General features: G+C 36.3%; 1 protein-coding gene across 3 annotated transcripts in view; it reads left to right on the top strand.

Moving 5' to 3' along the window:
• DDC (dopa decarboxylase) overlaps window positions 1-27,434 on the top strand; it is a 73,983-nt gene that overhangs the window by 42,184 nt on the left and 4,365 nt on the right. For all 3 annotated transcript variants that reach the window (XM_030265740.4, XM_072924360.1, XM_012571823.5), the window contains exons 7-13: window positions 3,805-3,871; window positions 5,924-6,018; window positions 7,829-7,896; window positions 13,067-13,143; window positions 16,880-16,899; window positions 17,665-17,763; window positions 24,314-24,415. In XM_030265740.4, the coding sequence (XP_030121600.1) occupies window positions 3,805-3,871; window positions 5,924-6,018; window positions 7,829-7,896; window positions 13,067-13,143; window positions 16,880-16,899; window positions 17,665-17,763; window positions 24,314-24,415 (528 nt within the window). The remainder of the gene's footprint in view (window positions 1-3,804; window positions 3,872-5,923; window positions 6,019-7,828; window positions 7,897-13,066; window positions 13,144-16,879; window positions 16,900-17,664; window positions 17,764-24,313; window positions 24,416-27,434) is intronic.

Raw genomic sequence — 27,434 nt, 5'->3', positions numbered from 1 at the left:
CTGTAGAGGAGAGTGGAAAATCAGGGTCAGATTTGCTTAATGTGAAACAGGTTCTGTCATTACAACAATCTGTTAACTAAAGGTTTGCTTTTCACTGCATAGGATTTGGTAGTCAGCCTTTTTTGGGGAGAGGCATTGTCTTTAAAATGAATCTTTGCATTCCTACCCGCCGTCAATGTCTTGTAGCACTAGTAATGTGTATATAATTTTGTTCAATAAAAGCTGTTGTCATTAGGGTACCCTGATGTCTAATTTTTCTTTCTTTTATTTCTGAGTTCAGTCTTGTGTTAATTAATCTCTTTCAAAATACTTTTGCAGAAACTGAAACAGAGATATTTTCATATAGTAAAGCAAGCAGACTGTGCAAAGAAAGCACTTAACCATGTCAGGTGTTGAGGCATTAAAGTTGCCACAATTTACTGAGGAGCCTTTTCCCAGCACAGATAATATGCAGCTCTTCATCTGGCTCCAAGTTAAGGGGGAGCTTTAAAACATATACTGAAGTCATATCCATTTCACTGTCTGTAAACACAGACTGGTGTTTAAACCTGTGTGTAAATGCCTCTCTCAGCTGGGCCCTGTGCTCCCAGATTGAGGCAGGCCTCTGTGTTGGCACAATGTTGGCTGGGATGCTCAAAAGTGAAGACCACTAAGTTAAGCACTCCTAAATACAGATAGAGTGCCCACTGCATTCAAGCCTAGCTCACCTAAACGTGTGTAGGTGGCCTGTGAGCTTTGTGCTTTCATAAGTCAGCACTGACCGATTGCAGCTGGCATCTTATAAGGTACAATATACTTCAACGACCTCAACCATTACAAAGCTGCTACAACACAATTGCCGGCTGCCCAGCATGAAATCTCTCTGATTTTAGATGAAATTACTCTTCTGAACGTGATCCACAGGATATTAAGAAGCAAGCTTTTTGTATCCAGACTCACTCGGGAAACAATAAATCAGAATTAGACTGACAGAGAAGCCATCCTTTCAGTAGAACACTTAGATCCTGACCACAGATTTCCATTTGGAAGAAATATTCTTCACACATACACAGATGTCTAGGGTGATGTTTCTTAACCCACAGTTTGTGAATGATTGTTGTTCTGTAAAATATTGAATGGTGGTTTAGAGAACTGTTGCAGTTTTCTTCAGGCCACAGACATTCTCCTGAGTGCAAGCTGGCAGGAACTGAATAGGAAAATAAAAACAGTATGCGAACATTGAAAGTTCTGCCTCGTTTTAGTTATTTGCAAACGAAAAGCTTTGTGGTGGAACCATGAAAAATGTGTCCACATCTTTTTCAATAGGTGTAGGAGGTCTTCCAGTTGAAAAGATTGAGAGTAATTGCTCTCAGGAATCATAATGATTCACGTATGTTTACTGACATAGCTCTCCATTTCAGGAAAGTAATACATGAGATGACTGAGTTCAGCATTTTAGCTGCTTTGTATTCACAACCAAGGGCTGAGTCAAATTTGAAGTGCACAACCTGAAAAGGAAAAGGCCTGCAGGCTGTACTGAGCCGTCAGTCCCATTTCTGTGTTGCAGTCTGTCCCCTGCCCTTAGCACAAATGTGATTTTTCTGGTGTTACACAGGCTACAAATTGAGTTAGATTCATTCTATGGTACTGAGGCAGGGTAATGAGAGTCCTGACAAGGGCAGATGGTGTCACTCTAAGTGGTTTCTGAGAATTAAAACAAGTAGCTTTGAGGCTTAGACACCTGCAGAGAGGAAAATAAAATTATTTCAGAAACTGAGGTATACTTTACAGAATAAGCCATTATTTAAACAACTAAGCATATGTTTGAACTCATATAATCTCTCACTAAAAAAAACATACTTCTTAGTAACAATAACATGTAACTTTTTGTTATGAAATTTCCATCATCATAATTTTAATTGCTGGACTAACCAAGGCAATTTCACTCTAATCTTGACAGAAAATTCATACCATATATGTGTAAAAGCAGAGTTAAGTCTATAGTGCACTCTTTTTATTTATTTCCAAACCAATGGGTTAACCCCTATTCCTTATGCATATAAAAAAATGGCATTTTCACCACGGTACCCTCCATTGTGATAAATATATATTCACTCCATACACATGTGCCTTCTTAGAAAAAATAGGGACCACATTTTTTCCTGCTATTTAAAAACATAGCCTGCAATCTCTTCAAAGCAGCCTCTATCAGAGGGTGATTAGTCTTCCAGAGAAGTCTTAAATTTCCCTCAAGGCAATTCAGTTTTCTGTTCTTCTGTGTCTCAGGAATAAAGGAGGGCCCAGTATTGATAAAGATTGTATTATCTTGAAGGAAAAATATGTTAGCATATGATTTTATTAATTATATATATACAATGTGTTTCTCATTTTCAGAACTGTATTTGTTTCAAACTCCAGTTCTTAGTAGCTTAATATAGAAAAAATGCTGAATTGTCCCTTTTTTATTATTTTAATAATGAATTTTTTCAGGTTTTGCTGGGACAGAATGTTTGTTTTTTGAAAAGTCCAGTGGATGGACAAGTATAATTTAGGTTTTCCTTTCTCTTCTTATTGATCTCATAATGAATTTGCTAAGGGGCATGGACAAACATACACACAGAAAAATGTGGCTAGTTCCAGCTATATAGGGAAAAACTGTAGGGACAAATATGGTGCATTGACAGTGTACTTGGAAGAAAAGGTAACCAGAAATACTAAAATAAAATTAAAAAAAAAAAATTCTGGATTTGGAATTTTTATAATCATGTCCTATCTGTACTGTAGTTTATGTGTGACCTTGGTTAATTATCTAATTCTTTTGTATGTCAATACTCTGACTAGAACACAGCATACTTTGTCTATTTAAACTGTAAAGTTTTTTATTATGTAAAAAATCTAGTAAAAGACAAAAACCATACTCAGCCTTTATTAGTGCTTTCAGAAATAAGACAAGGTGCTTAAAATATAAGCGTAGCAATGAAAAATAAAATAATGTCAGTTGATATGCCCTTGGTAGTTGGGGTTCTTTTGTTTAAAATTCTACCTGCATATTCCCAATAAATTACAGCTCATAATAACTCATTTTCACCTAGTTATATTCTGTTTCTACTGTGAAATGTCACCTTTTATGTTGCCTCTGCTTTTGGCTCACTGGTCACAGAGAAGATACATTAAATGAGACATTAACAGAATGAAAGAAGAACTGCTCCAGTGTTTTAGGATGAATCTGGGAGAAGAAGTGTCTCTGTGAAAAAGTCTCGCAAGCCAAGTAGTGAACATATGCTGCCAGTGAACAGGTTCCAGGTTGCAGATCTCTTGAGCAGATCTCATAAACTGGTTACAAACCTCTATTGCAGAGCTGTGGCTCTGATCAAGACAGCAACATTTGTAAATCTATTCTGTCAACAATAATTCCAGCTCCTTTGAGTTGCTCAAGTTCAGAACTTGGTTATGTACCATGAACTGCAAATCATTTTGATGGGATTTGCATATGTGACGGTAGTATTGAACTACATGATAAGCATGTGGAACATACAGGAAATATACAAAATATAGCATTAGCACAACCCTGTGCCTATATTACAGTACTTATCACTCAATTTTATATAAACATTTTATTTTATGCATCTGCTTCAATGGACTGTTATGGGAGCTTTGGAAAAAAACCACCCACAGTCTTAAAAGTTCCACTAAGAGACTACTTAAGTTCAACTAATGATTAACATAATTTTTTTTTTTTGTTCTATAATGTCTGTTCTTTTTGTTTATTGTTGCCTTTGCAGACCGTTTTATTCTGTAACACTTTTTTTTTTTTTGGCTCTGCAGTTCTGTGCAACACTTGGAACCACCCCTTGCTGCTCCTTTGACAAGCTGTTAGAACTGGGTCCTATTTGTAAGTCTTTACTGCTTCTTTCTGAAATTGCAGATACCAGTTTAAGCCATGCTGAGTCATTCTCAGGACATTATGCTGTGTCAGTGTCCAAATACAATAAAGCTACTTATAGATGAGTCCTTCAGTTACAGTTTTATTTCTAATACTAGGTCAAGCAGCAAATGTTCATTCTCAAGCTGTTAAAAGACTTAGAGGACATTGCCTTAAGAGTTTCTTTTTGAGGGGGAATACTGTCAGTTAAGAATTACTCTAAGTGCTTCAGTTTGTAACACACTTCTTCAAGCCCTTCTACCTGCAAGAGCATCTAGAGCAATGCTGAATATCAGGGAAAAGCTGAACTCTTAATTCTGCTCTGCATCAAGTGTTTTGTTTCTGCCTGGTTCTAATAACTGTAAAAGGTATGGAAATGTACACCAAAAATCCCCATCTATTCTTAATCTCTCCCCTTCCCAATTTCCTTCCTCTTCCAAGAAAATAGGACAAATGCTTAAATAGGACAAGTGTGTTTAATACAGTGATCAAATCATGGACTCTTCATAAGTATTTCTTTCTCTGTTATGGTTTGTTGTGTCAAGCTTCAATCTGCAGCAAGGCTTGGCCAAATTGCATGTTTGCTGGCTGATGAAAATGCTACCAAAGCACACCATATCTCTTCAAGTGTAAATTTAGAACAGGAAATCCATAGCTATAAGCCACTGGAAGCAACTTCATAGAAACACATAGAAACACAGCTTGATTTGTTGTCCTGTTAATTTATTCAGGTGGGGTTGTAAACTTTGGGGCTTGTGTGCTGGTCATTTGTGAGGTTTCCTGCCTTTCAGCACAAGCCCAGCAACTTGGTTTCTCCCAGTCCTTCATTTTAAACAGGTTCCTGGTAGTCTGCTTAGCAGCTACAGATTATTTTGCTGTTTGTGTTATTCCTAAAGACCTATTAAAATAGTGGCACCAATATGTTTAGGTGTACCAGTGAAGTCAGAAATCTGATGCTAGCTTTTCTGATTAATTTTCTTCTTAGCATACAGGAGCAGCAGTCCTATAATATAAAGGCAATGTCTCAAACCAAGTATATTTAAATATAGATAATCAGTTAAACTTTCAATATACATTCAAATAAACCTAAGTTGTGGATGTTGTGAATAATATTTTATTGGCTTTCCCAGACATTCATGCAAAAAGAAAATTTAGTTCACAAGAATGCAAATTTCAGCATGAACTTGATGCCCAACTGCATCCGTGGATGTACCTCTGTATGTGGAAATAATCATCAGAATTATTTGGTGGCCAGTGTAATGTGGGCTCCAGCCATCAACTGATGGACCATAATTGTTACTGAGTGTATTTAAACAGGGTTCTCTAGTAGAGTGTGAATACTTAATTATAGAGTATATGTGAGCTGCTCATATGCCAAATATTTCTGCAAAAACCATTCAGTGACTATTCAAAAATAGCACTTTCTTAGCATTTCAGTGCTTGCTTTTGCATAAGTGTCTCCATCCTTGAAATAAGTAGTTTGCTGCACATAGTTCAAAAGCATGTGCATGCTCATTTATCAATATGTACAAAATACTGTTTAAAAATGTGTTTGTGATTCATGAGTTAGAAGTGGCGAGCGCAGCTAATATTCTATCTCCTCCTGCTAAAGTAGTTTTATTAGCATAGAAATTATAGCTAAATCTCTAGATACATTTTTTGAATGTGTATTTTATAATGGTTCTTAAATCAAAACCACAAAATAGTTTATGTTACTTAATTTTAGTAAGATAAACCTAGCTATGATGATCCTTATGGGTCCTTTGCAATACAGGATATTCTATGATCCTATCCTTCTGTAACTTTTTTCCAGCAGAAGTGGGAAGGAAAAACAATACGTTCTAGATACATTTTATATATTAATGAAAACCCAGATGGTGGAGACATTTAATTTCTTAATTTAATTTTAAACTGGGCAAATAATATCATTAAACAGAAATCTCTCAGGCACTTGGTTTCATGCAAAATAATTGAGCTTTTTAATCTACTGTTTAATTTATTTCCTTCAATTCTTTTTTTTAGGTAATAAGGAAAATATCTGGATGCATATTGATGCAGCCTATGCAGGAAGTGCTTTCATCTGCCCTGAATTCAGGCATCTTTTAAATGGAGTGGAGGTGAATGAGTGTTTTTTCTCTAGCAGCCTGCTGAAACTTTGCTCTTTCATAGAATTTGTGTGTCTTTTACACACCCGAGATTAATGGCTCTTCCAGAATCTCTGAGTAAGCTGCACCTCAATACTAAAAATCCCTGTACATCCAATTACATTACTTAAATTTTTAAATTTTTAATGGTTTCTACTGGGAGCATGCAAGTAACACTCTATTAGAAGTTTGTCAATCAGAGTAACAAGTAGTACTGAATCAACAAACAGAAAAGATGAACTTCTCCCCAAATATCACTGGAGATATATTTGTAACATCCTAATTCTACATTACACAAAAAAGAGGAAAAAATAATTTTGACAAAATAATGAGCTCATTATGTCTGGTTTTCTTCTTACATTCTGCAAGTCATATACTATAGAGCCAGTAGCTGTATCTCAAACAGACAGAGTTTAATAACCAAGAGACCTAAATGAAGTATTCCCCTAACAGCACTGTTGTTCCTTTTCCCCTGCCTTGCTGAGCTACTTGGCATTCAGTTGCTTAGATAAGAGTACTTCAATTTCCTGCTGCTCCCCTCAGTCAGATAAGTCCTTGTCTTCCACGTCAGTGGAGAAAATATTACTGTTTGGTAAAGCCAGAAGTTTAAACACAGCACTGATAGGCAGTGAGTAATGAAGAAGAGGAGGGAAAACCCCCTCACAAACAGAGCATTTCTTTCTGTCTCTTTTTTATCAGCAAATGAAGCTTGTTGTAATTTCCTGTGGGGGAATATTTTTTAAATTACTGTTATTGGTTCCTGAAGGAAATGAAACAGCATCCCTTGTCTGGGCCAGCATTTGACATAAGAGTAAATATTTAACAACCCTGAATAGATTTCCTACCTTACATACCACAGGGTGATAGCTAGATAGATGTATAGATAGATGGATAGAGAGACAGATCATCTTCTCTTATTAGAGCATTTGTTAATTGTTTACAGGTGACAGGGAGAATTATGAGAAGCAAATGAGAACAGAAAAGTGCAACATAGAATAGTCAGACCTTGGTGCTGCTAGGTCCCTATTCCCAGCTTTTCAAGGCTGGTGACTTCTGCCTTTGTTAAAACAGAAAACATGGATGAAAGCTTTCCAAAATCCTTACCCACCTGGGTTTCTTCTGATGCCCCACCTAAACATGTCAAGTAAACCAGGCCTGGCACATGGTGTATAAATATGTATTTATTGCAATTGATTACGTTTTGGAGGTTTTTCTTTTCATTTACATGAAACAAGAATTTCTAGTGAAATAAAATACCCTGCCAAAAAAAAAAAAAAAAAGGAAAATAAATATTTCCTAATCAGTTGTAATTTTTTGAAGGAATATGATGTGCAGATTCTGAATTACATATATAGTTTCTTGCTGTATATGAATTTTGTGTGTATTAGTTTCATATTCTTGGAAGTAGAAAGCATAGGGAATTGTTATTGGAAAATGAACTCAGTGAAAGTTTCTGAGTATGCAAATTTATTAATTTATTTAATTAAGATCACAATAAGCTTTACACTTTTCCATAATATATGGCTCAAGAAAGTATAATTGTAAACAAATGCTCAAAATGTTGATAATACCTCTAGCCTAACTCCATACCTAATGTGAATTCTGCTCCCAAAATAAATGAAGGCTTAACTCCAACAGTTACTAAGTAAGGTGACATTAATATGAACATTATAAAGACCTAATTCAGGAATTGATTCATAGTTACACGATTTGACAAAGTCATATCATTAGCACATGGATCCTTTTCTCTTTCGTAATTCTGTTTTTATTTATCCATTCTCAGTTTGCAGATTCATTCAACTTTAATCCTCACAAATGGCTCCTAGTGAATTTTGACTGCTCTGCAATGTGGTAAGTATTACAGTAAAGGGAAACATTACTTCCTTTCTAGCAGTAGACATTTCTTTATATTTTTCAGCTGAAATGAGGAGAACTGCATAGCTTTAAATCTTATAAATTATTTACAGAATTCAAACTTTCATTTAATCCATGTTTCAAAATCACAAAATTTTGAAATAGGCCTGAGCTCTGTATTATGTTCCAAAAAGAGAGAGAAGTTCCAAAAAGTCTGCAGATTTATACTTTGTCCATTTTGGGACTGTTTAAAACATAAATAAAAAAACTTATTTTAAGCATATCAGTGCAATGAGCAGCATGCTAAACAGGGCTTTTTTTTTTTCCTTTTGCCTTTCCTTTTCCATAACATTTCTTTTGGTTTGATTCTTTTAAAAGCCATTCTAAAAATGTTTAAGATTTGGCTGATGAAAAGCAACTGATTTCAAAAAAGCCTATTTATGTAATTTTGTACTGACTTTCATTTTTCCCAGATGACAGCCGAGACATTTTGATATTAAATGATGCTGAAATAGAAGCCCATAGACATACTTTCACACCAAGCAAAGTATCATGGCAATAATAATAGCATGGGTTTGTTAAAAACATTCCATAGATGATCCTATTTTGTCCCAAACTAAATGATTACCAGCATCACAATTAATGATACTTGTTAGCAAAACAGCTGTTCAACAAATGCAGACTATTTATCGAAATAAATGAAAACATTCATTTCATTTATAATAGAAAAAAATTTGCAAAAGAGAAAAAAGGAAGACTCCAAAACATCATCCAGAAATAGGTCACCTTATTTAAAATAGGAATAAATGTAAGACAGTGATCACTCAGTTGCTTTTGGTTAACCTTCGTCTCTTTTAATTTCCCTGGCCAAGAAGACTTTTCAGGTAGCATATTATAGTTTTTACTCTAATATTTCAGCTAATGTAGGCATTTTAAATCTTCCAACACATTGGGGTTTTTTCTTTTCCTTAGTGTAGATAGCTTACATTTTGACCCTAATTCATCAGTAGTGGCAGCACCCCATAACATGCTGTGTCTCTGTATGTAAGGAAGTGGGAAGATGATGAAACAAATTCCTTTGCTAGTTTTCCCATGTTTTTCTCATCACTCAAAGACATTGTTAAAAACATAGCCACTTGCAAATTAGACAATACACTAGCATTCTCTTTAATTTTTGGAGAACAATCAGGAACCACAGTCTAGTCCCTAACAGTTTAATTTCTAATAATTCTGCTTTCCCTGAAAACCCTGTGGAACTTTGTTAAAGGCATTTTACCTGGGTTTCCAGTATAACAGATTACATACAATCACACTGTGAGTTCCCATCTCAGGTGATTTTAGGTTATTCCTAGTAAAGCTTAGACTTTAGACTTAGGAAAATATTTTTCTGCATTTTGTTTCTTGTTGGTTTTTTTTATTATTATTTTTCGATAAGCCACTGCATAAAATGCTTGTTTTCATAGGCAGGAAGATTCCAGTAGAAAGACTCGGAAGAGACCTTGCAACGTCTCTTTACTTAAAGTAAAAGTTTCACACTTATAGCCACTTGGGCTTCAAGTCAGCTAGGCATTTATGTATAGGGGTTATTCACTTAGTACAGAATAAATGTACACTTAAACTCTGACTTGAAACCAAATCCATTGTCCAGCTAAGACCCATGTCCAAAATTCACCTGTCTTACCAACTCCCTGAGAAGGTGAAAAGTAATAATAAAGGATAAAGAATGGGAAGAAAAAGTACCTGTGAAGGATGCATAGTCCTTTTAGGATCCATGAAAAGTAGTAAGTATGATACTATGGTAATATGGAAAGAATTCAGTTAACGCTGAACACCATTTCAGAACCAAAGTAATCTGAGTCCCGTTGATGAGCAGACTTCAAAATAAGTCAGATTCCTCAGCACTTTCCCCAATAAACATTTGCATTTCTTGTCTCTGCAAGCTGATTAAGCTAATCTACCCATTAGATCTGTAATGTAATTATATAATTACTCAGTGCAATATGTGGCACTGATGTAGTTTCAGATTTGGAGACAATTTAATTATAAACCTTTTGTAAAATATTCTCAGACTTCCTGATGTACAGAAAAGAGCAGTCAATTTCCTATAAAAAGGAATTTAATAAAGCCAGTCCAAGAAGGGTGTATTTTCTATATTCAAATATCAGAGTCCTTTTGTCTTGAAACTACAGTCAGTTTTGCCTGACTTGTTTAGTTGATACTGTGGAATATCATAAAATAGGACTAAGTGTCTTCATTTAGAAAGAGTGAAAATAATAATCTTGCAAAGTCTTGATATTTTTTACTTTTATTACCCTTTTTGGGGTTTAAGTGTTAACTTTTGATTGGGAAGGGTGTTTCAGTGTCATTGGAAGAAGGTGCTTACAGGAAATAATTATCTGTGGATCATAGAACATAAAAGAGTTTGGGTTGAAAGGGAACTTAAAGCTCATCTACTTCCAATTCCACTTTCATGGGCAGGGACACCTTCCACTAGCCCAAGTTGCTCAAAGCCCCATCCAGCCTGGTCTTGAAGACTGCTTGAAATGAATTTGTATTTCACTTCCCTACTCCAGCTGAACAAACTTGAACAATCTACTAGAACACAAACTGAAATGAAATTTTCCTGCTGGTTCATAATACAAGGTCACCCTTTTATCTGTCATTAAAAATGCACAAAATAGAGGGAGGCAGTTAAAAGCTGCAGATATGCAATTCAAATAAGTCACTTCTCACAGATTTTCATTACTTATTTCACCACTTTTGTTGTGCATTTTGTATTATGAATGCTTAATATGTGAATCTGTGCTACTTAAGCTAGGTCTTGGTCTATTAGCATAATATCCAGCCTTAAAAAAATCCTAGTTTACCAATATAATTTGTGAAATACATATTCACAGGATCACAGATTCGTTAGGGTTGAAAGGGACTTCTGGAGATCATCAAGCCCCATGATTTTCATCTTGAGAGGGAGTCAAAGAGCTTGTTTCAGGCTGGTCGATATGTGCCTCAGAGCCCCTTTAACAGAGTCATCCACAATCACTCAACTTTTCTTTTTACCATAACCACCGTATGGCTCCTGATGTAGGCTCTCCTTGTTTGCCGTGATCACAGACATCTAAAACCTCTAAAGAATCATACCCTATTTTTCTCTGAATGTTGGAGGGTGGAGCCCTGCTTTTTTTGATCACAGGGTCCAAGGTGTCTCAAGCTCAATGTTATCCTCTGTAGGTGTATGGTTCTGGAACCACATATCTACCTCTGTTTGAGTCCCTCCACTACCACACAGTCTGTTACTTGTGTCTTGTAATGCAGCCAGCCATCTGACAGCAGGTCATCCACCTGTGCACACTGTGTGCAGGTACCAGCCTTTTCTCCAGAACTATCTGGGTAACCACTGCAAGCTGCCAGCTGTACTGACATCTCCTTCCTTACCAGTTCCATCTGAGTGGCAGCATCAGACTTCTCAGGAGCTGCCTCACTCAACACGCTGGGTTTGGCTCCAAGGTGGGGACCCACCATTATGGCAGAGACCTTGAGCACTGAGCACTCTGGTGGGGACCTCCTGAGCACTTAAGACTTAATTGAGGTGTGAACCAACTTGCAGAATGCAGCAGCACCCTTCCTGCATGCCCTGCCTATGGAAGCTTCTATGTCATTTTTGTGTCTTCTGTGCTAGGTATTGCTGCAGAACAGTTGCCCTTTCCATTGTTTAATGCAGCATCTTACAAGAGACAAAATAAAGCACCTACAAAACATCTAAAGACATTGCTTGTAACTTGGATTAGCTGCATAGAGAATGAGCTACTGAAACACAAATATACCAAAGTAATCAAACACTTCAAATAAACTACAGTAGAACAACCTAAAATTTGTTTAAAATATTTATCCTATTTAACCTGCTTTAAATTATTGTTTTCTTCCTTTTGTCCACAGGAAATTCTTAGCAATAATTAGGTTATTAATTGTTTTTATTTTATCTGAAAATCTGTCACTTTTTTCATATGTGTAAGTTTACTTATTTTCAGCTATGTACTTCCTAGACCTGAAGGCAAATACTTAGCTGTTGACCTTGGTACTTCCATGACCATTAGAGAGAGGAAGGCTTTTTTTTGTTCGAATAAGATGTTTTATGACCACAGTCTAAATGTGAATGAGAGTGGGAGTATGTACTGGCCTGTGCATTTATAGATACACACTGAAATATTGGAAATTGGATTTTTACTTAGAAATTTACAATTCTACATTTAACTATTAAGACACAGAAAAAGGGTTTGGACTTTTGTCTTTTAGAGTATCCCTGTGTAGATATAATTTTTGCTTACTTTGTGATGTATTTATAGGAATAATATAATGATGTAGCAGTCTTTCCTTTTTTGATTTATTGTTTCTTCTTCCTCTGCCTCTATAAACCCCAACATTTGTGGAGGTGAGTCAGTCTTAGCAAGAACCATGAACCAGAAAAATCTTGTTATTAATCGCTGGCAAAACACAGTTTATTCTCTCTAAAAGGGACACTGGCTTTTGAACCTCGGTCCAGTCATGCCATCTCTAGCTGGAAATAGGAAGTTACACTTCTCAGTGTAACATTGTGCTGTAAAGTGTCTGTCAGGAATTGTGTAGAGGATCCAGCTAATGGCAGGGTGGTAAAAAAAGGGGAGCCCGAGTCAGAACTGTGGGCTTGTCCCTTGCAGTAGCTGCTCTTGCTACTTCCACAGCAGCATGGAGACACAGTGGCCAGCACCCCCAGAGCCTCAGCGCGGCTCTGCGCAATGTTTAGGCAGCAACAGCTCTTCCCACGCAGCTTTGTACTGCAGTAATTTCAAGACAACTTCTGTTGACTGCAAACATTAACATTGCTTCAGCTAGTCTCACATTCTGGTGTGAGTGTCTATCACCATAAAAAGATCCTCTATGTCTGTTTCTTGTCTGTTTTTAAATATGCAGTCGTGCAGTCATGCTGCCCGTTCCTGCTGAGCCTTACACTTAACTGCTTGTAAGTACAGTACTGATATGGCTGTGAAAAAGCACTGAAAATGGCACAGGCTGTGTTCAGGAAATATGCCAGTTTAAACACATTCAATTTGACTTCACTTCTTGTGGAAATTCAATCCCTTAAGTCTTTATTCTTATATTTCTCAATTTGATTTCTTTCTTTTTTTTTATACAGGGTGAAAAAAAGATCAGATTTAATAGGTGCCTTTAAATTAGAACCTCTTTACCTGCAGCATCACCATCAGGAGTCTGGTAATTTTGTAATGAAATGAGATTATTATTATTTTGTTTGTGCTCTGGTATTTAATGGGGAAAAAAAGGACTTAAGATGAAAATGTCAATTCTTAAACTACCCAAGTTGTTTAGGAAGCCATTTCCATTTTCTGAAGACTCTAGGGAGCTAAGCTCATTAAAGTGCAAATACATGTCTGGTGAGATTTTAATTAGTTAAAAGCAATACAAGGAAAGTAATTTCATAAAGCATTATGCATTACTACTTTTGTATTGGGATTTCCCCAGTTGCAGACTTACTACTGATTGATTGCAGGAGTGTTGAGAAAATTCTTATTATCTTTCGGCTGTTGGATAAACATATTATTGGATGTGGTGTAACAAGTCCCTTAACCTCTCTTCCCCAGCACATCTTTCTCCAGAATGATTTCAGGATCTGATTTGGTTTTAGAGTTTCTAAGGTCTGTGACTTTTTTTCTTAGTTATTCATGCCAGCTCTGAATCAAATTTTTCTGAAATCCATGTGAGGAGCAAATGCGCCCTGAAACTACAAAGTCGGGGTGAACTGTGTTTGCTGTCTGTGCTCTGCTTTTAATTGATAGCTTTCTGGGGCAGTATGCTGTAGTCCTCATGCTCTTACACTGGCTGTAGGGAAAGGCAGTAAGAACAGACTATCTATTTTGTACAAAATGCTCATAAAAGCTCTTCACAAAATGCTCTCAAAGAACTTACAAATTTCAGGCTCTTACAAAGCTCCTTAATGGATTAGTGCTGGTCTTTGCACATACCTACCAACTGCAAAGTTGTATTTGCCCTCCTGAAGCCCATTTTTACACATCTGGTTATTAACTGAGTAATTGTGAAGAAGGTCACAGCAGTGCAGAGCCAACATGTGGTAGAAGTTTCCTCATAAATTTCTGAAGAGAGTGGATCATCTGTAGAAGGTCTTATCATATACTCAACCTCATCATTTTCCTGGAATTGCTGGTGCTGATCTGTGTTCAGAAGTGTATCCTGTTATTGCTATGAACTCATGGACATTTAAATTAATACCATGCAGAATTCCACTATTCACTAAAAAGCCTTAGGAAAAATGGATTCATGTGCCTTAATCTTGAACTGGCATAAACCTTGAATTTTATTCCTTTCCTCCATTTCCAAGAAATGCAAACATAGAACGGTGCAGTAAACGGGAACATGCAGTAATTCTGGAGCTGTTGTTCACCCTCTAAAGGCTTGAATTGTTAAGAAAAAAATATATGATTTTTTTTTGGCCTTTTCTAATGGAGCATACTATTACAGAAAATACATTTAAGGCATTAGCTTTTACGTAATATACACTAAAAATATTTCAGGTGAAAAAATTCCATCCTTAACTAAAATGGAAATATGTTCTTGGGAAAACTGATAGTGCTGATACAAGAACTTTTGGTCTTACCTAGGTTAAATAACCTGAAGAAATCCAAACCTTTCTTAAAAATAGGTAATTTCAGTAAGGCCACCTAGTTGACCTGAAAACTTTATCACTCAGTTGGAGAAAGAGGTTTTTAGTCTTTATATTGCCTTCAGAAGTGGGATAGCATATTATGTGATCTAACATAATGATTTCAAGGAGATCAGCCAATTACTAGCAGTCTAGGAATGCAATTTTTTCTATGCTCCATTCCCATGTGATATCAATTTTCTAAAGAGTTGGACAACACTTTTCAAATGCAAATGACTCTGGTTAAACTTCCAACCCACGCTTCCTCCTTCAATAAACACAGTCAAATTTGCTACCCAAAGGTGCTGCAGTCCTCATTGACCCCTGTGTGATTTATGGGACATCAGCACTCCTGAAAATATGACTTGTCAAATGGAGGGTCTTGAATTCTCAGTATTTACAGGTCTGAGAATTCCTATCCCAGTTTACTAAGTAAATGAAGTGTTATTTCTGAATTCACTCATCTCTCACTCAAGAATTTAAATGAGCGTAAAAATATCTCTATCCGTGAGCAATTACTCTTAATAACCGTATGGCAATTATATGTGTCCCCAAGGGGAGAGTCTTTATTTTGTCATTAATTATAATTTTATGTGATTTGCATCACCACACCAGGAAGATTATACTAGCTTGCCTGGCAACCCAGGATATAGGTCAAATCCTCATGGCAGTGTTAGAAGAGTGCAGCTTTATACTCTATTGTGAACACCATATACACTCCCACAATGCAATTCCTCCTGGTTAAATACAGATGTAGGACTAAGGCTTGTAATCAAGGAATCAAGCACTAATCACTGATTACATTCTGCTTCACAGCTTGTGAAAGGCGTTGTTGTGGATCATTATACATAGCCCCTTACAGGAGCGTAGGATTATTTATCTGTCACCAGTTGCTTTACTCTCTTTGCTACCAGTCTTGCAGCTATCAAACAGAAATGGCTGCTACAATGCAGAAGAATATGAATGTTATTCATTTTCCTCATTAACAAGCAGAGACAACCACATTCATTTCTAGAAGACCAGGAACAGGTTAATGATTTTTGGTTGTTTTGTGGATTTGGGTTTTTTTACCATCTGGAAACCAACATAGTGACAGGTTAAAGAACCTAATGGCCTTCTGTTACAGGGAAAGGACCATATTTTTTCCTATGTTTTGGCTGCAAATGAGAGAACATTGACAAGAGAACATGTAACATAGAAAAAAACTGTCTTTTGTTTCCTAGAAAACATAAAGGCTGAAAATTATGTAAATGACATATACAGGTCAAATTCAGAAACTACAGTTCAGTCTTCCAGTTAACAATTCCAAGAGCATTTAGCATTTTCTCAAGGAATCCAAGTACATGCTCTCCTGTGAAGCTTATACTCCAATGCAGAGAAATTAAGCAGAATAAGGAAGCTAAGCAGATGCTTCCTAAGGAAGTGCTTTAAATATTACGTCAGTTTAATTTCTGTTACTGACTTACAGCAAGTAAATGACTGTGTTCAAGTTTATTTTACTGTGAAATCAGTTGAATTCCTTGATTCAAAGAAAATGTGGGTGAATCCTGACACTGTGGGCTTATATAAAGGGCAGCTAATAATGCCCTCTGATTGCCTTCTGGACTGCTTTGTGGCTTAGTCCATCTGAGTAAGGGGCTTTCACACCATTAAAAGAAAAACCATAAAAATTTGCAGAATACTATTCTCCAAGCAGGAACAGGTCAAATTTTGAGTCATTTTTTCCAATCACTTACTAGACATCCTGAAGAATTAGCAACAAATACATGTATGAGTATAAAAGGTATTTAGAAGTGGATTATCTTAAAGAGTGTTACCAGTTCACTAGGATAAAGGCAATGACATTTCATGTCAGAGAATGAGTTATGAAGTGAATCTGGGGATTCTGCAAACTGTTTAAACCAAAATTAATAGTAGTTATTTTATTTACTGCTTGTTTTCCCTACAGGAAGAAAATAAACATAATATTTGATCTGTCATCTCCATAGTATCTGCAGTATAACAGAAAGGAAAACAGTGTTTCTTCTGTAAACTGCTTGTTAGTGGCAGATTTTGACTAGCTGAAGAACGAAGGTTATTACAAGCACCTTCATTTAACATGCTGCCAAGTACCCAGCAAGACATTTAGTGGTCCTGTTGACACTGATGATGCTGAAGCTTGTAGCAGATGTAAAGGATAGCTTTGATACAGCTTTTTCAATAACATTAGAATGGTTGAAGTCTTTGGCTGTTGTGATGATGACGCAGCGTGAACATTTTTTCTTTAATTTCCAGGTCTTGTAACAGATTATCGGGTAAGTACAGTATCAATATAATAATTAATATTACTTGAGTATGTACTGGTATTTTTAGGACTTCGTTTTCCTAAACATTTCCTTTACTATCATAAACTTCCAAACTTTATATTTCTTTACAAGAAGGATGCAGCTTGCTAAATTTTTTAACATTCCTCACACAGAAATTCGGGATTTTTTTGTTTTTTGAAAAAAAGAAACTGTTTAAAGGCAGAAATTGTCTTGCATGTGCAATATCTTTAGATTTAGGCAGTACAAAGAAATTTTCTAAAGTTGTGGGTTTGGTGTTTTTTTTCTTTAACATAGTGAGCAACACAATTTTAAAAAAATTAAAAGCATCTCTATTTTAATCTTTTACCATGGAAACACTGTTGTTTTGAAATGGAAAACGTGCCTGTCTTTGTAGATGCTAGCCCCACAACATTAAACAAGCCAATGTACATCAGTTTCTCAGATACTTGTTTTTCTAAAGCCTTTGAGGAGAATTCAGCATGCACAAAGAAAATTTGATTTGCCTCGTGACCCTTCTATTCTGACTCCAACCTCCTCTGCCAATTTTAATTTGAAAATTTTAAGTATTAAATGGTGTTAATAAACAGGGATTAATAAACCAGGAATAGCTATTTCTTCTATTATTTCATCCACCTCCAGCAACTGCCCATAGGATGTGGGATGTGGTTCACTTCAAAATCATGGCAGAGCATAGTTTCTGCTGTGTCACTGCAGTGGTGACCTCTGACACGGGCTCTTCTCTCTGGCTTGCAGCACTGGCAAATCCCCTTGGGCAGGAGGTTCCGCTCCCTGAAGCTCTGGTTCGTGCTGAGGATGTACGGGGTCAAGGGGCTGCAGGAGCACATCCGCAAGGTGACTGGAAATTGCCTTCTTGGGTACCCTGTGGTGGGACGGCAAGGGACAATGAGCTGGCTGCCTGTCTGCTCTCCATGATTTCTGTGCACATCAGAAAGCACAGGAAACAGTTTTAAGGGTGCTGCTTGTTTGCCCTATGTAAGGTCAGCATTTCGTGTCATGGCCGGATCAAAGGTGCCATTCATTTTGTGCTCATCTTTAGAAATTTGGAACTTCTGCAGTATGGTACCACTGTTCTTTCTCAAATCAAGCCAGAGCACATCCATGGTTTTATTGTGGAAACACCTGGATATTCATTACTTCTTTATTTCATTAATGTGCATGAATTTATAGGATGTTTAGATAATGATTAAGGGATACAGTGAGTTATTTGGCACGTCTGCCTCTGCTGTTGCCTTTTTTCCTGTCTAAAATATATTTTTGTTAAAAAAGAATGTGTACAATTTACAGTCTGTTGATACTGTTATAAGTACTAAGTTTATTCTTGATGAAAAAAGGAGGGCTTTTTAATCACTAAAATACAGATGTGGCACCTGTCTAAATTATAGCTATACTTCCTCTGTAGCAGTAAATCAAATTCAAGCACACCTTTCCAACTGTATGGAGTTCAGGGAAACCTCTAGTGAGGGGAGATCCATGACTTGGCTCTAAATATTTACAAAAATATCCATTAGCTAAGGGCTTAGCCTGGCATACCAAATTCCTTGCAGACACACATTCCTTTCAGTTTTGTACTAAACAGAAGAATCCCTAAGAAAACCTTTGGAAGACTCATATCAATTCCATGCCCATTTGTCAGGCTGCTTTACACAGGTCAATATTTACATTCAAAAAATTCCCTCTTTCCCTTTCTCCCACATATCTCCCTGACTGTCCTGCCAAAAGCTCCTTGTCTTCATAGAATCATAGCTGAGAACCAAGCTTTGAAATTTTCTGTGACAATTCAGTTCAGGAAGTCTAAGCAGATGAATCTTTTCTTAAAGATACTGACTGCAAAGTAAAACCCTTGTGTGTTTCCTCATTTGTAAAGTAATTCAGACAGCTAAGATTTACAAGGGTTTGTTGAAACAAGTGTGTTTGGTTTACATTTCTTCAGTACAGATATAAAAATAAGTTATGAAAAGACAAGAGGGATATTTTTTTCTAACTGTATGCATTTCCAAATTGGAACCATTAAATTAATTTCTCCTCATACCTCCTTACCCACCCCCAATGAATGCTGATTCAGTGGGTTGCAAAGCATCTTAAAAAAAAAAGTAATTTCTATCTCCAGCAAGCTTCTTTTGAACTTAAATTTCAAGAAATAATTGCATTTCATTTTTTCCATAGCAGAGTTTAAGGTATCTCTTGTGAGTTCTCAGATCTGTTGATAAAATTGTATCACTAATTGGAAAAAAAAATTAAAATGTGCTTTTTATCTTGTACTTTTTCTTGTCTTCTCAGGAATTAACATGAGCTCCAGGTAGATTGTGATGACTTTTCTTTTGGTAGAGTAGTAATGAAGTAGCTAAACCAGCCTGACATTGGTTTAAATTTTCAAACCTATAGACAAGTTTCCAAATGCAAAATAATTCGGAATTTAGCTTCACTTTTTAGCTGAAATCTAACATTGCTCATCCCCATGCCTGGCCTTGAGAAGCTGCTTTCTTTTAAACATGCTGTAGCATCTTGAAAGTAACAGTTTTTATATTCCCATTGCTGGCCAAGGAAGTTGCAGACAGTTCCTGCTCCCAGGCTGGTACTGTCTCCTGTGCATTTGGGACTTTTAGCTGGGTTTTAAGGGAAGCCCTGTAGGTGCCAGAATTATTTCTGAAGCAGCATCTGATGATTTGGAGATGCATTTGAGTGGGTGATAGAATGGACATGGGTGGAACAAGAAGAGACCTAGGAACAGTGACAAAGGCAGGTATTGCAACCTTCCAGTGGAGAAGTGGCTGGAGCTGGGGAAGCAGGAAGAAGTGGTCTCTCTCTCTCTCTCTCTCTCTCTCTCTCTCTCACTCTCTCTCTCTCTCTCTCTCTCTCTCTCGTGTTATTAAGGAATTGCACCAAGGAAAGGGTTACAGAGTTGGGCAGAAGAGTGGAAGTTTGAAGCAGATCCTTGGGCAGGAGTCTAGGAAAGGAGGTGCCTAGGTTTGCTCCTAAGTAATGGAAAACTCTAGGAATATCTGTGCAGTGTTTATAGGTTTCTAGTTAGGCTTCTTTTGTGCAGCCTGGTGTTACTTACAAAGGGATTTGAGATTTTCAGGAGATGAGCTTCTGACATGATATAGTGGGAAAAAACACTCTAGATTCTTAAGAAGCCACCCTATTTGTTGTGTAGTAGCAAGTTTCTATGTGAAAGACCAAAGACATCTGTAACTATCTCTTCAAAAACTTTTTTTTTTAATGTAAACTGTCACAAAAATTATTTTTCACCCTCTTTTATTAGTATATTTTAAGAAATATATATTTGTTGTGTTTGCAGCCTTAAGGTTTACATCAAAATGACCAGATAACCACTGCAACTTGGCACTTGCTTGAGGATGGCATTTATGAAGTAAAATGTTCCCAGGAGATGAGAATGTGTGACTTGGATTTAGATGCAGTAACTTTTTTTGTTTTCCAAACATTCCAGTTATACACTCTTTTCACACACAACATGTCATATTAATCTATTGCAAAGTACAGGTTTTAAAGCAGTGGTAAAGGGGAGGATAGTCATCTTTGAAGGATGTGGGGAGAGAAAAATACAAATTTTCGACTTAAGTCCTAAAGCCACAGAGGAGATATAAAAAGAGGGCAAACTCAACAACAACAGTCTTCTGAACTGATGCCAACTAGAGTCCATATAAATGTGAAATCTAAATGGTCCATTTGTAAATGGCTCATTTGCAAACTGCTTGACCATCTCTTTATTATTTCTTTGTCAGTTTAAGTCCTCTCAAAAAGCACAGAAATAATTTTAGACATTTAGGAGTTAGTGTGTTTTTGTATGCAATCGCTATGAACACTGTGACTCAGCGGAATCCTCCTTAGGACCAGAAGTTATCAGTGTACTGAGGATAATGAATGCCATTAAAAATTAACAGTAGAGTCCAAGAAACAAACTGTAAAGAACAGCAATACTAGAGATAGTATTTGAACTGGAGAGTGGCATAGTCCAAGTGGCTGTTAAGAAGACTCTTCTGACAGCATTTCCCTTCAGTGTAGTGGGATGCAGGCTAAGGCAGGCAAAGAAGTGAAATTCATAGGAGAAAAAGAATGAAGTGATCAAGACTAGGGCAATATGCTTATCTGCATATACACAGTAGTGTACTCTGATGCTTCAGAGAAGCTCCCTGCAATCAAAAGCTATTTTAGCTCTTGAAGGCGTTGCCCAAAAATTAAAATTCAGCTTGAACACTTTAATGCAGAAGCACTTAAATTTAAATTTATATTCATAATTATAGTTATTTAGTCATAGACATACATAGGAAAATACAGATTTTTTTTTAAATAGGGACTACATCTTAGTGCCTCGCAAGTTTACTGCTCCAATTTCTGATTTTGTAATGCATTTCCCTTAATCCAGAGCAATCAAATTAATTAGATCCCTTGTTTCCTTTCTCATTCTTCTGGAGAAGAGCAAAGGTTATTTACCTGAGATAATAGTGACACATAACAAACTTCTTTCTTTCAATCAGCTAAATTGCACTGCAAAGACTGGGGCTGTTATTCGGTTCCTATATACCAAGATACTTCAGGACACTAACGCAGTCCATGTGATTCCATGCTGAGAACTCACCTGATGGAGGGATTGCTTAAATGGTAGTTTTAGAAACAGTATATGAGTTGGTTTGCATCTGTTCACACTTCTGTTAAATCAAATAACAGTTCTATATAAAATAATTTTGAAAAGTTAAATAATATTTGAACACTGACTTCAAATTAATGGTGCTAGGGACACAACTTGAAAAAGGTGTCAAAATCAAAAGCTCTTGTAGGATTAAGATATCCAGAGGTCAGGCTTGGTATGTTCTGAGAAGCAGACTGTCAGTCTTTTACTTCTCCTTTTTTCCTATCCTTAGTTTCAGTGCCTGCAGTTTAGTTTTCACAGTGTGCCTGCCTGTCTTGAAAATCTGAAACACTAAAGCCACACGTTTCCTCCTGTGAATTATTGCCATGCTCACATCCAGAGCGTGGATACAGCTTTTGGACTTAGAGAGGCACGTGTGACACCTAAAGTTCCACAGAACTTGACCTTCCTGGCTTAATAATATTTAACTTTAATGTTGCAGCAATCTTTGTAAGAGAAATTCAGGATAACAACTTATGGTTCAAAGGTGCAAGGCCTTGGGTAACTATATTTATGCGAAGTTATACACGTGAAACTCCAGTTAAATCGCCACTTTCTCTCATTCCAGTTCAGTAAAACCTAAAACACTTGGTGCCCCCCAGTGTCTTTACGAATTATTGCTGATTGTTAAGACTTGCTGTGAATAAAAGTATTTGCATCCAGACATGAGTGCAAAATACTTCCAGAATTTTGGTTTGTGACTTACCTAAATTTTTTCTATTTTTCCTTGCTTTTATTTCTTTCAAATTCCTGAAAAATAATAGTTCAAGAAATGGACATAAGTACCTGCTATAAAATGCACAGCTTGGGTCTTGAGTTTTCTTGTACACACTCCTCAAAGTAAGCCAGATCTTAAATGTTTGCTTTATTCAATTCTTACCCAGATAAACTTTGATGAAATTCAGTTGGTGATTACATTCAGCTGGACAGTTGTGAAATTCTTGTTTCATTGAACATGATTTGTTTTATGGCTTTGATTTCCAAGACATGGTACATGCAGTGCAGAATTTTGTGGAGCCGTGTAAAAGACATGTTTGGTTAAAGCTATAGAACATGAGAATAGGAGGAGACAGTAAAAGACCATTACACCATTTTTGCCTATTTCACATATGTTTTTCATGCACTTATTATGCATACAAGTATCTGTATGTATGCAGGTACTTCTGGTTGGATTTCACAGCAGTAAATTCATGCTCTTTGTATTAGCAGAACATTCTAATAACTTGGAAGGGATTGATGATTTTATTGGTCTCATTTTTGAATCAAAGAGCTTTCAGGCTAATTTTAGACGGAGATGGTAAATGAATGCAACAAACAGCAGAGCATAAGTGGTAACAACAGGAAAACTGCCTGGTTACAGAGGGTACCAGTAAGCCAATATGAAGGTTTTGAAGAAATATTTTGATTTGATCTAAACTATGTTTTTCTATTTTAGGAAATAAGAAAAACACCAGTAAGCTATGATTAAAATTGCAAAATCTGTTGGCTTTTTTTCTTCTTTTTTTATTCCCTTTTCTGTAGTTTCGGTTTTGCCTTGTCCTTTTGGAAGAAGCTCCTGTGAGATGATACATTCCACATTTAACCTTAACCCAAAGTGATATGTTTCTTTTTTGTTTAATAGCTGTCCTTGAACTTATGGAAAGTCAAAGTGCAGGGGCTTAGTTGCTTATTTTTGCAAAATTATTTGCAATCCTAAATATATAAATCTGAAAAATCTTTAAACATGATTTTTAGATATTTCAGTTAATTTTTGGTATAGACTGGCTATTCCATGAAGACAAACTATAATTCAAATGGCTGGTTGATGTTGTCTTACCTTTTTGGTTGGTTTTTTGGCTTCTTCTAGGATAATGAACACTAAGCTAATGATAAAGCCAGTAGGAGGGGGACTGGATAAGGTACTGAAGATATCTGATGACGATGTGTAGGTTTTTTGAAAGTGCTTTTTAATTCATTTTCTCTTAGAAAGAAAGTAAAGCAAAACATGTTATTAGTATGCAAGTATCACTGACTAATGTTGAGACTCCCAGCTGGTTTTTAGTATGTCTGTTGGTATTTTTCCTATTTATTTTAATTTTGGCTTCATCTGTTTAAAAGGAATTGCTCTGGCTTGGTGCCCTGTGTCATTCTTTTTTTGCCTCAGTAACTTCTCAACAAGTTTGCTGAGATTTGCTATCCATTTTGTTGATTACACTGCCATCAACTTTTTTTCAACTAAACCTGAGCACACAGGTCAGAATAGTGAGCAAATTCTCCCTTTCTTCACAGATTTCTCATATTATGTGAGCTATTCTAAAAAGCATATCTTTCCAGCTCAATTTTCACTGAAATTGTGACAGTTTTTTCCCTGTATATCTGTGCACATCCCCCTTTCCCTCTAATGATTTCTGGATTCTTTAGCCATTCCAAGCCAAAACTAACAGTGGCATAAAACCTAAAGAAGAATTATTAAAATTATTTACTCTTAATGTGGTATCATATCAAATTGTGCTGAAGTGTCTCAAGAAGTAGACCAGCACTGCCTAAGACAGACTGAGATACTAATACAGCAGTGGCTCCATATGGTCTCTGGAAGTCATAAATGGGATGGAAGTTAACACAAACAGATGGCAGTATGTGAATATTATCACACAGAAGCAGGAGGAACAGAGCAAAGGAATGGAAAATACTTCAGCACACCTTTTCTCTTGGTGAAGCAAATGTATTCAATATAGATACTCTTTCTCTTCTCAGCACATTAGACTGTCACATCAATTTGAACACTTGGTCCTTCAGGATGAAAGGTTTGAGATCTGTGCTGAGGTTGTTTTGGGACTGGTCTGCTTCCGGCTGAAGGTAAGGCAGCTAAGATCTCCTGTTTCTTCTCTCATGGCTTACAGCAACACCAGAACCTGCAACTGAATACAGTCTTTGTAGTTAATATACCTGATTATTTTTTAAGGAAAGTAAAACAAGTTCATTTAGAACAAAGCAGATGAAAAAAAAAAAAAAACTTTAGACAATTTTGTTAAAACTGAATCAAAAGCTTAAAGAAATTAAAGCATGTTAAGGCATGGAAACATACAGTCAAGACAAACAAATGTTTAAACCAGTCACATAAAATGAATCGCATTCTATGTGTGATGAGCTTTGATAAAGATGACTGTTTTAGTATATTTCCCTAGATTTCTGAATATGATGAGCGTGTATTACTTGTTTATTGTCAAGTTAATTTCTTATGTGTATATATTTAATATTCAAATTTATTTTAAAAAATACTAAGATAAAAATCAGAGCACTAAATACTTTTTTTTATTGTTTTCTTTAAAGACTGTTTATTCATCTATAAAATTTGATGGTAAAACTAGGAAAATTGAAGTAAGATGTGTTTAAGAACAGGTTCCATGGGAAGCCAGCTTTCCTGGTCTGATTTTTATTGCTGAGTATGATTCTTTTGCCCTGTTTGGCCTTTTATTCCCCAAAATCTCAAAGTGCCAAGTTCACTGATGTGGACACCTTGCCCAATGGAAACTAGAAAATTCATTCTGCACTTGGAGCATAAAAGCTGCAGTAGTTGGGAAAGCTCATTTGTTTCAATCAGCCATTAAAAGGGGATCAGTGTCTCAGTTTAGGTAAAGAAGTCATTTTCTAGAGGAGCTTGCAGCTAAAGCCTTGCAGAGGACTAGATTTCTGCTACCAAGCAACAATAACAATATCGGCGCTTGTGTTTTTCTAGTTAACATGATACCTAAATGAGTTTTAGCTATTCTGAAGGCTTGCAAGCACATCTTTTCTCCTGCTGGGTAGTTTATTTTTAACAAATTCTTTTCTCAGTCATTCAGTTGCCCCAGTTACCTGAGTTTGATGCAAATGGTTGAAGAAGCTAACAAGTAAATAATAAAGTTATGGTGAGTTCACCTGGAATAGGAAAATTATTTTGTTTGAATTTATAATGTTTAAAATAAAAATTTAAAAGATCCTGTGTTTAAGGGATCAGACGGATTACAGAATGTAGTTTTTTTCAGTCAGCGTAAACATGAATATAATCTCTGTCCTAACAAGAACTTCTAAAAGATGTTGAGGGCTAGATTCTGTGGCTTTTATTGCTCAATTATAAAATGTTGGTTGCAGTCTGCTCTCTCACATGGAACAAGAAATCACTAGTTTTGCAGATACAGACACAGCTGTTCTACATTTACTTCGAAGGAATAGTTCTGGTGAAATAGAGCATAGCAACACAGGAATTGTCACTTTTAATCAGACCAGTAGCTCATCTACATCTGTTCTCCTGTCCCTCATGATTCAGAGGAAGAAATCACATCCAAAAGAAAGACAATTTTACAATAGGAGGTAAATATTGGACCTTTAGCAAAGAAACCTTTGGACAAGTTATAGAATAAAGGCCTGATTCCACTGAAAACCAGTGTTGAAAGAGCAATGGTTTTATTTCTTGCTTACCTGATCCAAAAAAAGAAAAAAAATCTAGCAAGCGTTCAGATTAGGAGGTTTTTATAGCTATTTTAACAGCTTTATTTGCTTTTTATATCACTCCTTCAAAAATCTGTCATTTTATAATTCATATTAAAATACATCTTAGAAGCAGGATATTTGTCATTTTTATGTAGCTATAGTAGGATTAAGGGTCAGGGGACTTGAACTATATAATGCTGCACAGCTGTAAAAGTATGAAATATTTTTTCTTACTTCCTTTGTTCTTGAGAAGCCCTTTTTAATTTTTTTGCTTAGCTGTAAGTTTTAATTTTTTGCCTTTCACACTGTTGAGCAAATGGACTAATTACCTATGACTTTCATATTATAATTATTTCATCAAATATGTCATGCCAAAGGGTTAGTTTTAGGCCTCCTTGTCATGACTGCAGATGAATACAAGTCAAGCTAGTAATTTCTCCAAGGGGGTGAGAATGCTGTCTTATTGAAGCTCACAGATTCAATCAAAGCTGTCTTCTCAAAGCTCTGGGAGAGGATTAGTCACTACCAGCTTCAATTTGATGTGACACCCGAGTGTCACAGCAGCCCTAAGGTGGAGCTGTGTGAGTAGAACAGAAGAAAGATAAATGAATCTTTCTTCTTCCTCCCTTCACTCCTGCCAACTTAACATCATATAACTGCTTGTATTGGCTGAAAGTCAGTGCTGTGCATTTGATATTAAAGGCAAGGATTGTCATTTTAATAATGCATTGCCTTTGATAAGAAAGCAGGACATCATCGTGAGCAGTGACTGACCTGTAATGGGTGGGGATTTACAAAATAACAAGTTGGTCCATTTTCTTAGAAGCATTTCAGTCACATAAATATCTCCTGGAAGACTAAGGCTAAGCCATGAATTTTAGTACTTCACACCAAATTCATAATAACTTGTGCTAAGACAGAGCACAGTTTTGACTTGGGTTCAACTCTTAATTCCTAATATGATAGAAAAATGTGAGAATGATACATTTATCTTTACTGCCAATAGGAAACTGTCTGCCTTATGTTTCCTTTTATATGGAAAAGACTAAGCAGGAAAGTCACAATTGCCCGGATTTGAGAGAAGGTGTTTTCTGGTCAGGATGTTTTCAAGAAGATCAGTGCTGCCACAGTAAGACAACTGCTGCTGAACAGAAGGATTTGTCCATTTGTGACTCTTTTCCCACAGTCAGTGCTCAGTAAGGGGGCACTGCGGTAAAAATGTAGATGCTCCCAGAATCTCTTGCAATTGTGTGTTGCCACCAGTGTAATAGAGAGAGTAAAGGTTGCACAATACCTAAAATACTTCCTTTGATGGATTCTGTGGTAGGTAACTCTTATAGAACTTGAGGCAAATACTTTTTCAGGGTTTCCACTGATCATATCCCTACTTATGCCAGGGATATAT

This window comes from Taeniopygia guttata, chromosome 2 (genome assembly GCF_048771995.1).
Source record: "Taeniopygia guttata chromosome 2, bTaeGut7.mat, whole genome shotgun sequence".
NCBI classification, from domain to species: Eukaryota; Metazoa; Chordata; class Aves; order Passeriformes; family Estrildidae; genus Taeniopygia; species Taeniopygia guttata.
Note: the sequence above shows the minus strand (reverse complement) of the source record. Positions and strands in the feature narration are given on the sequence as shown.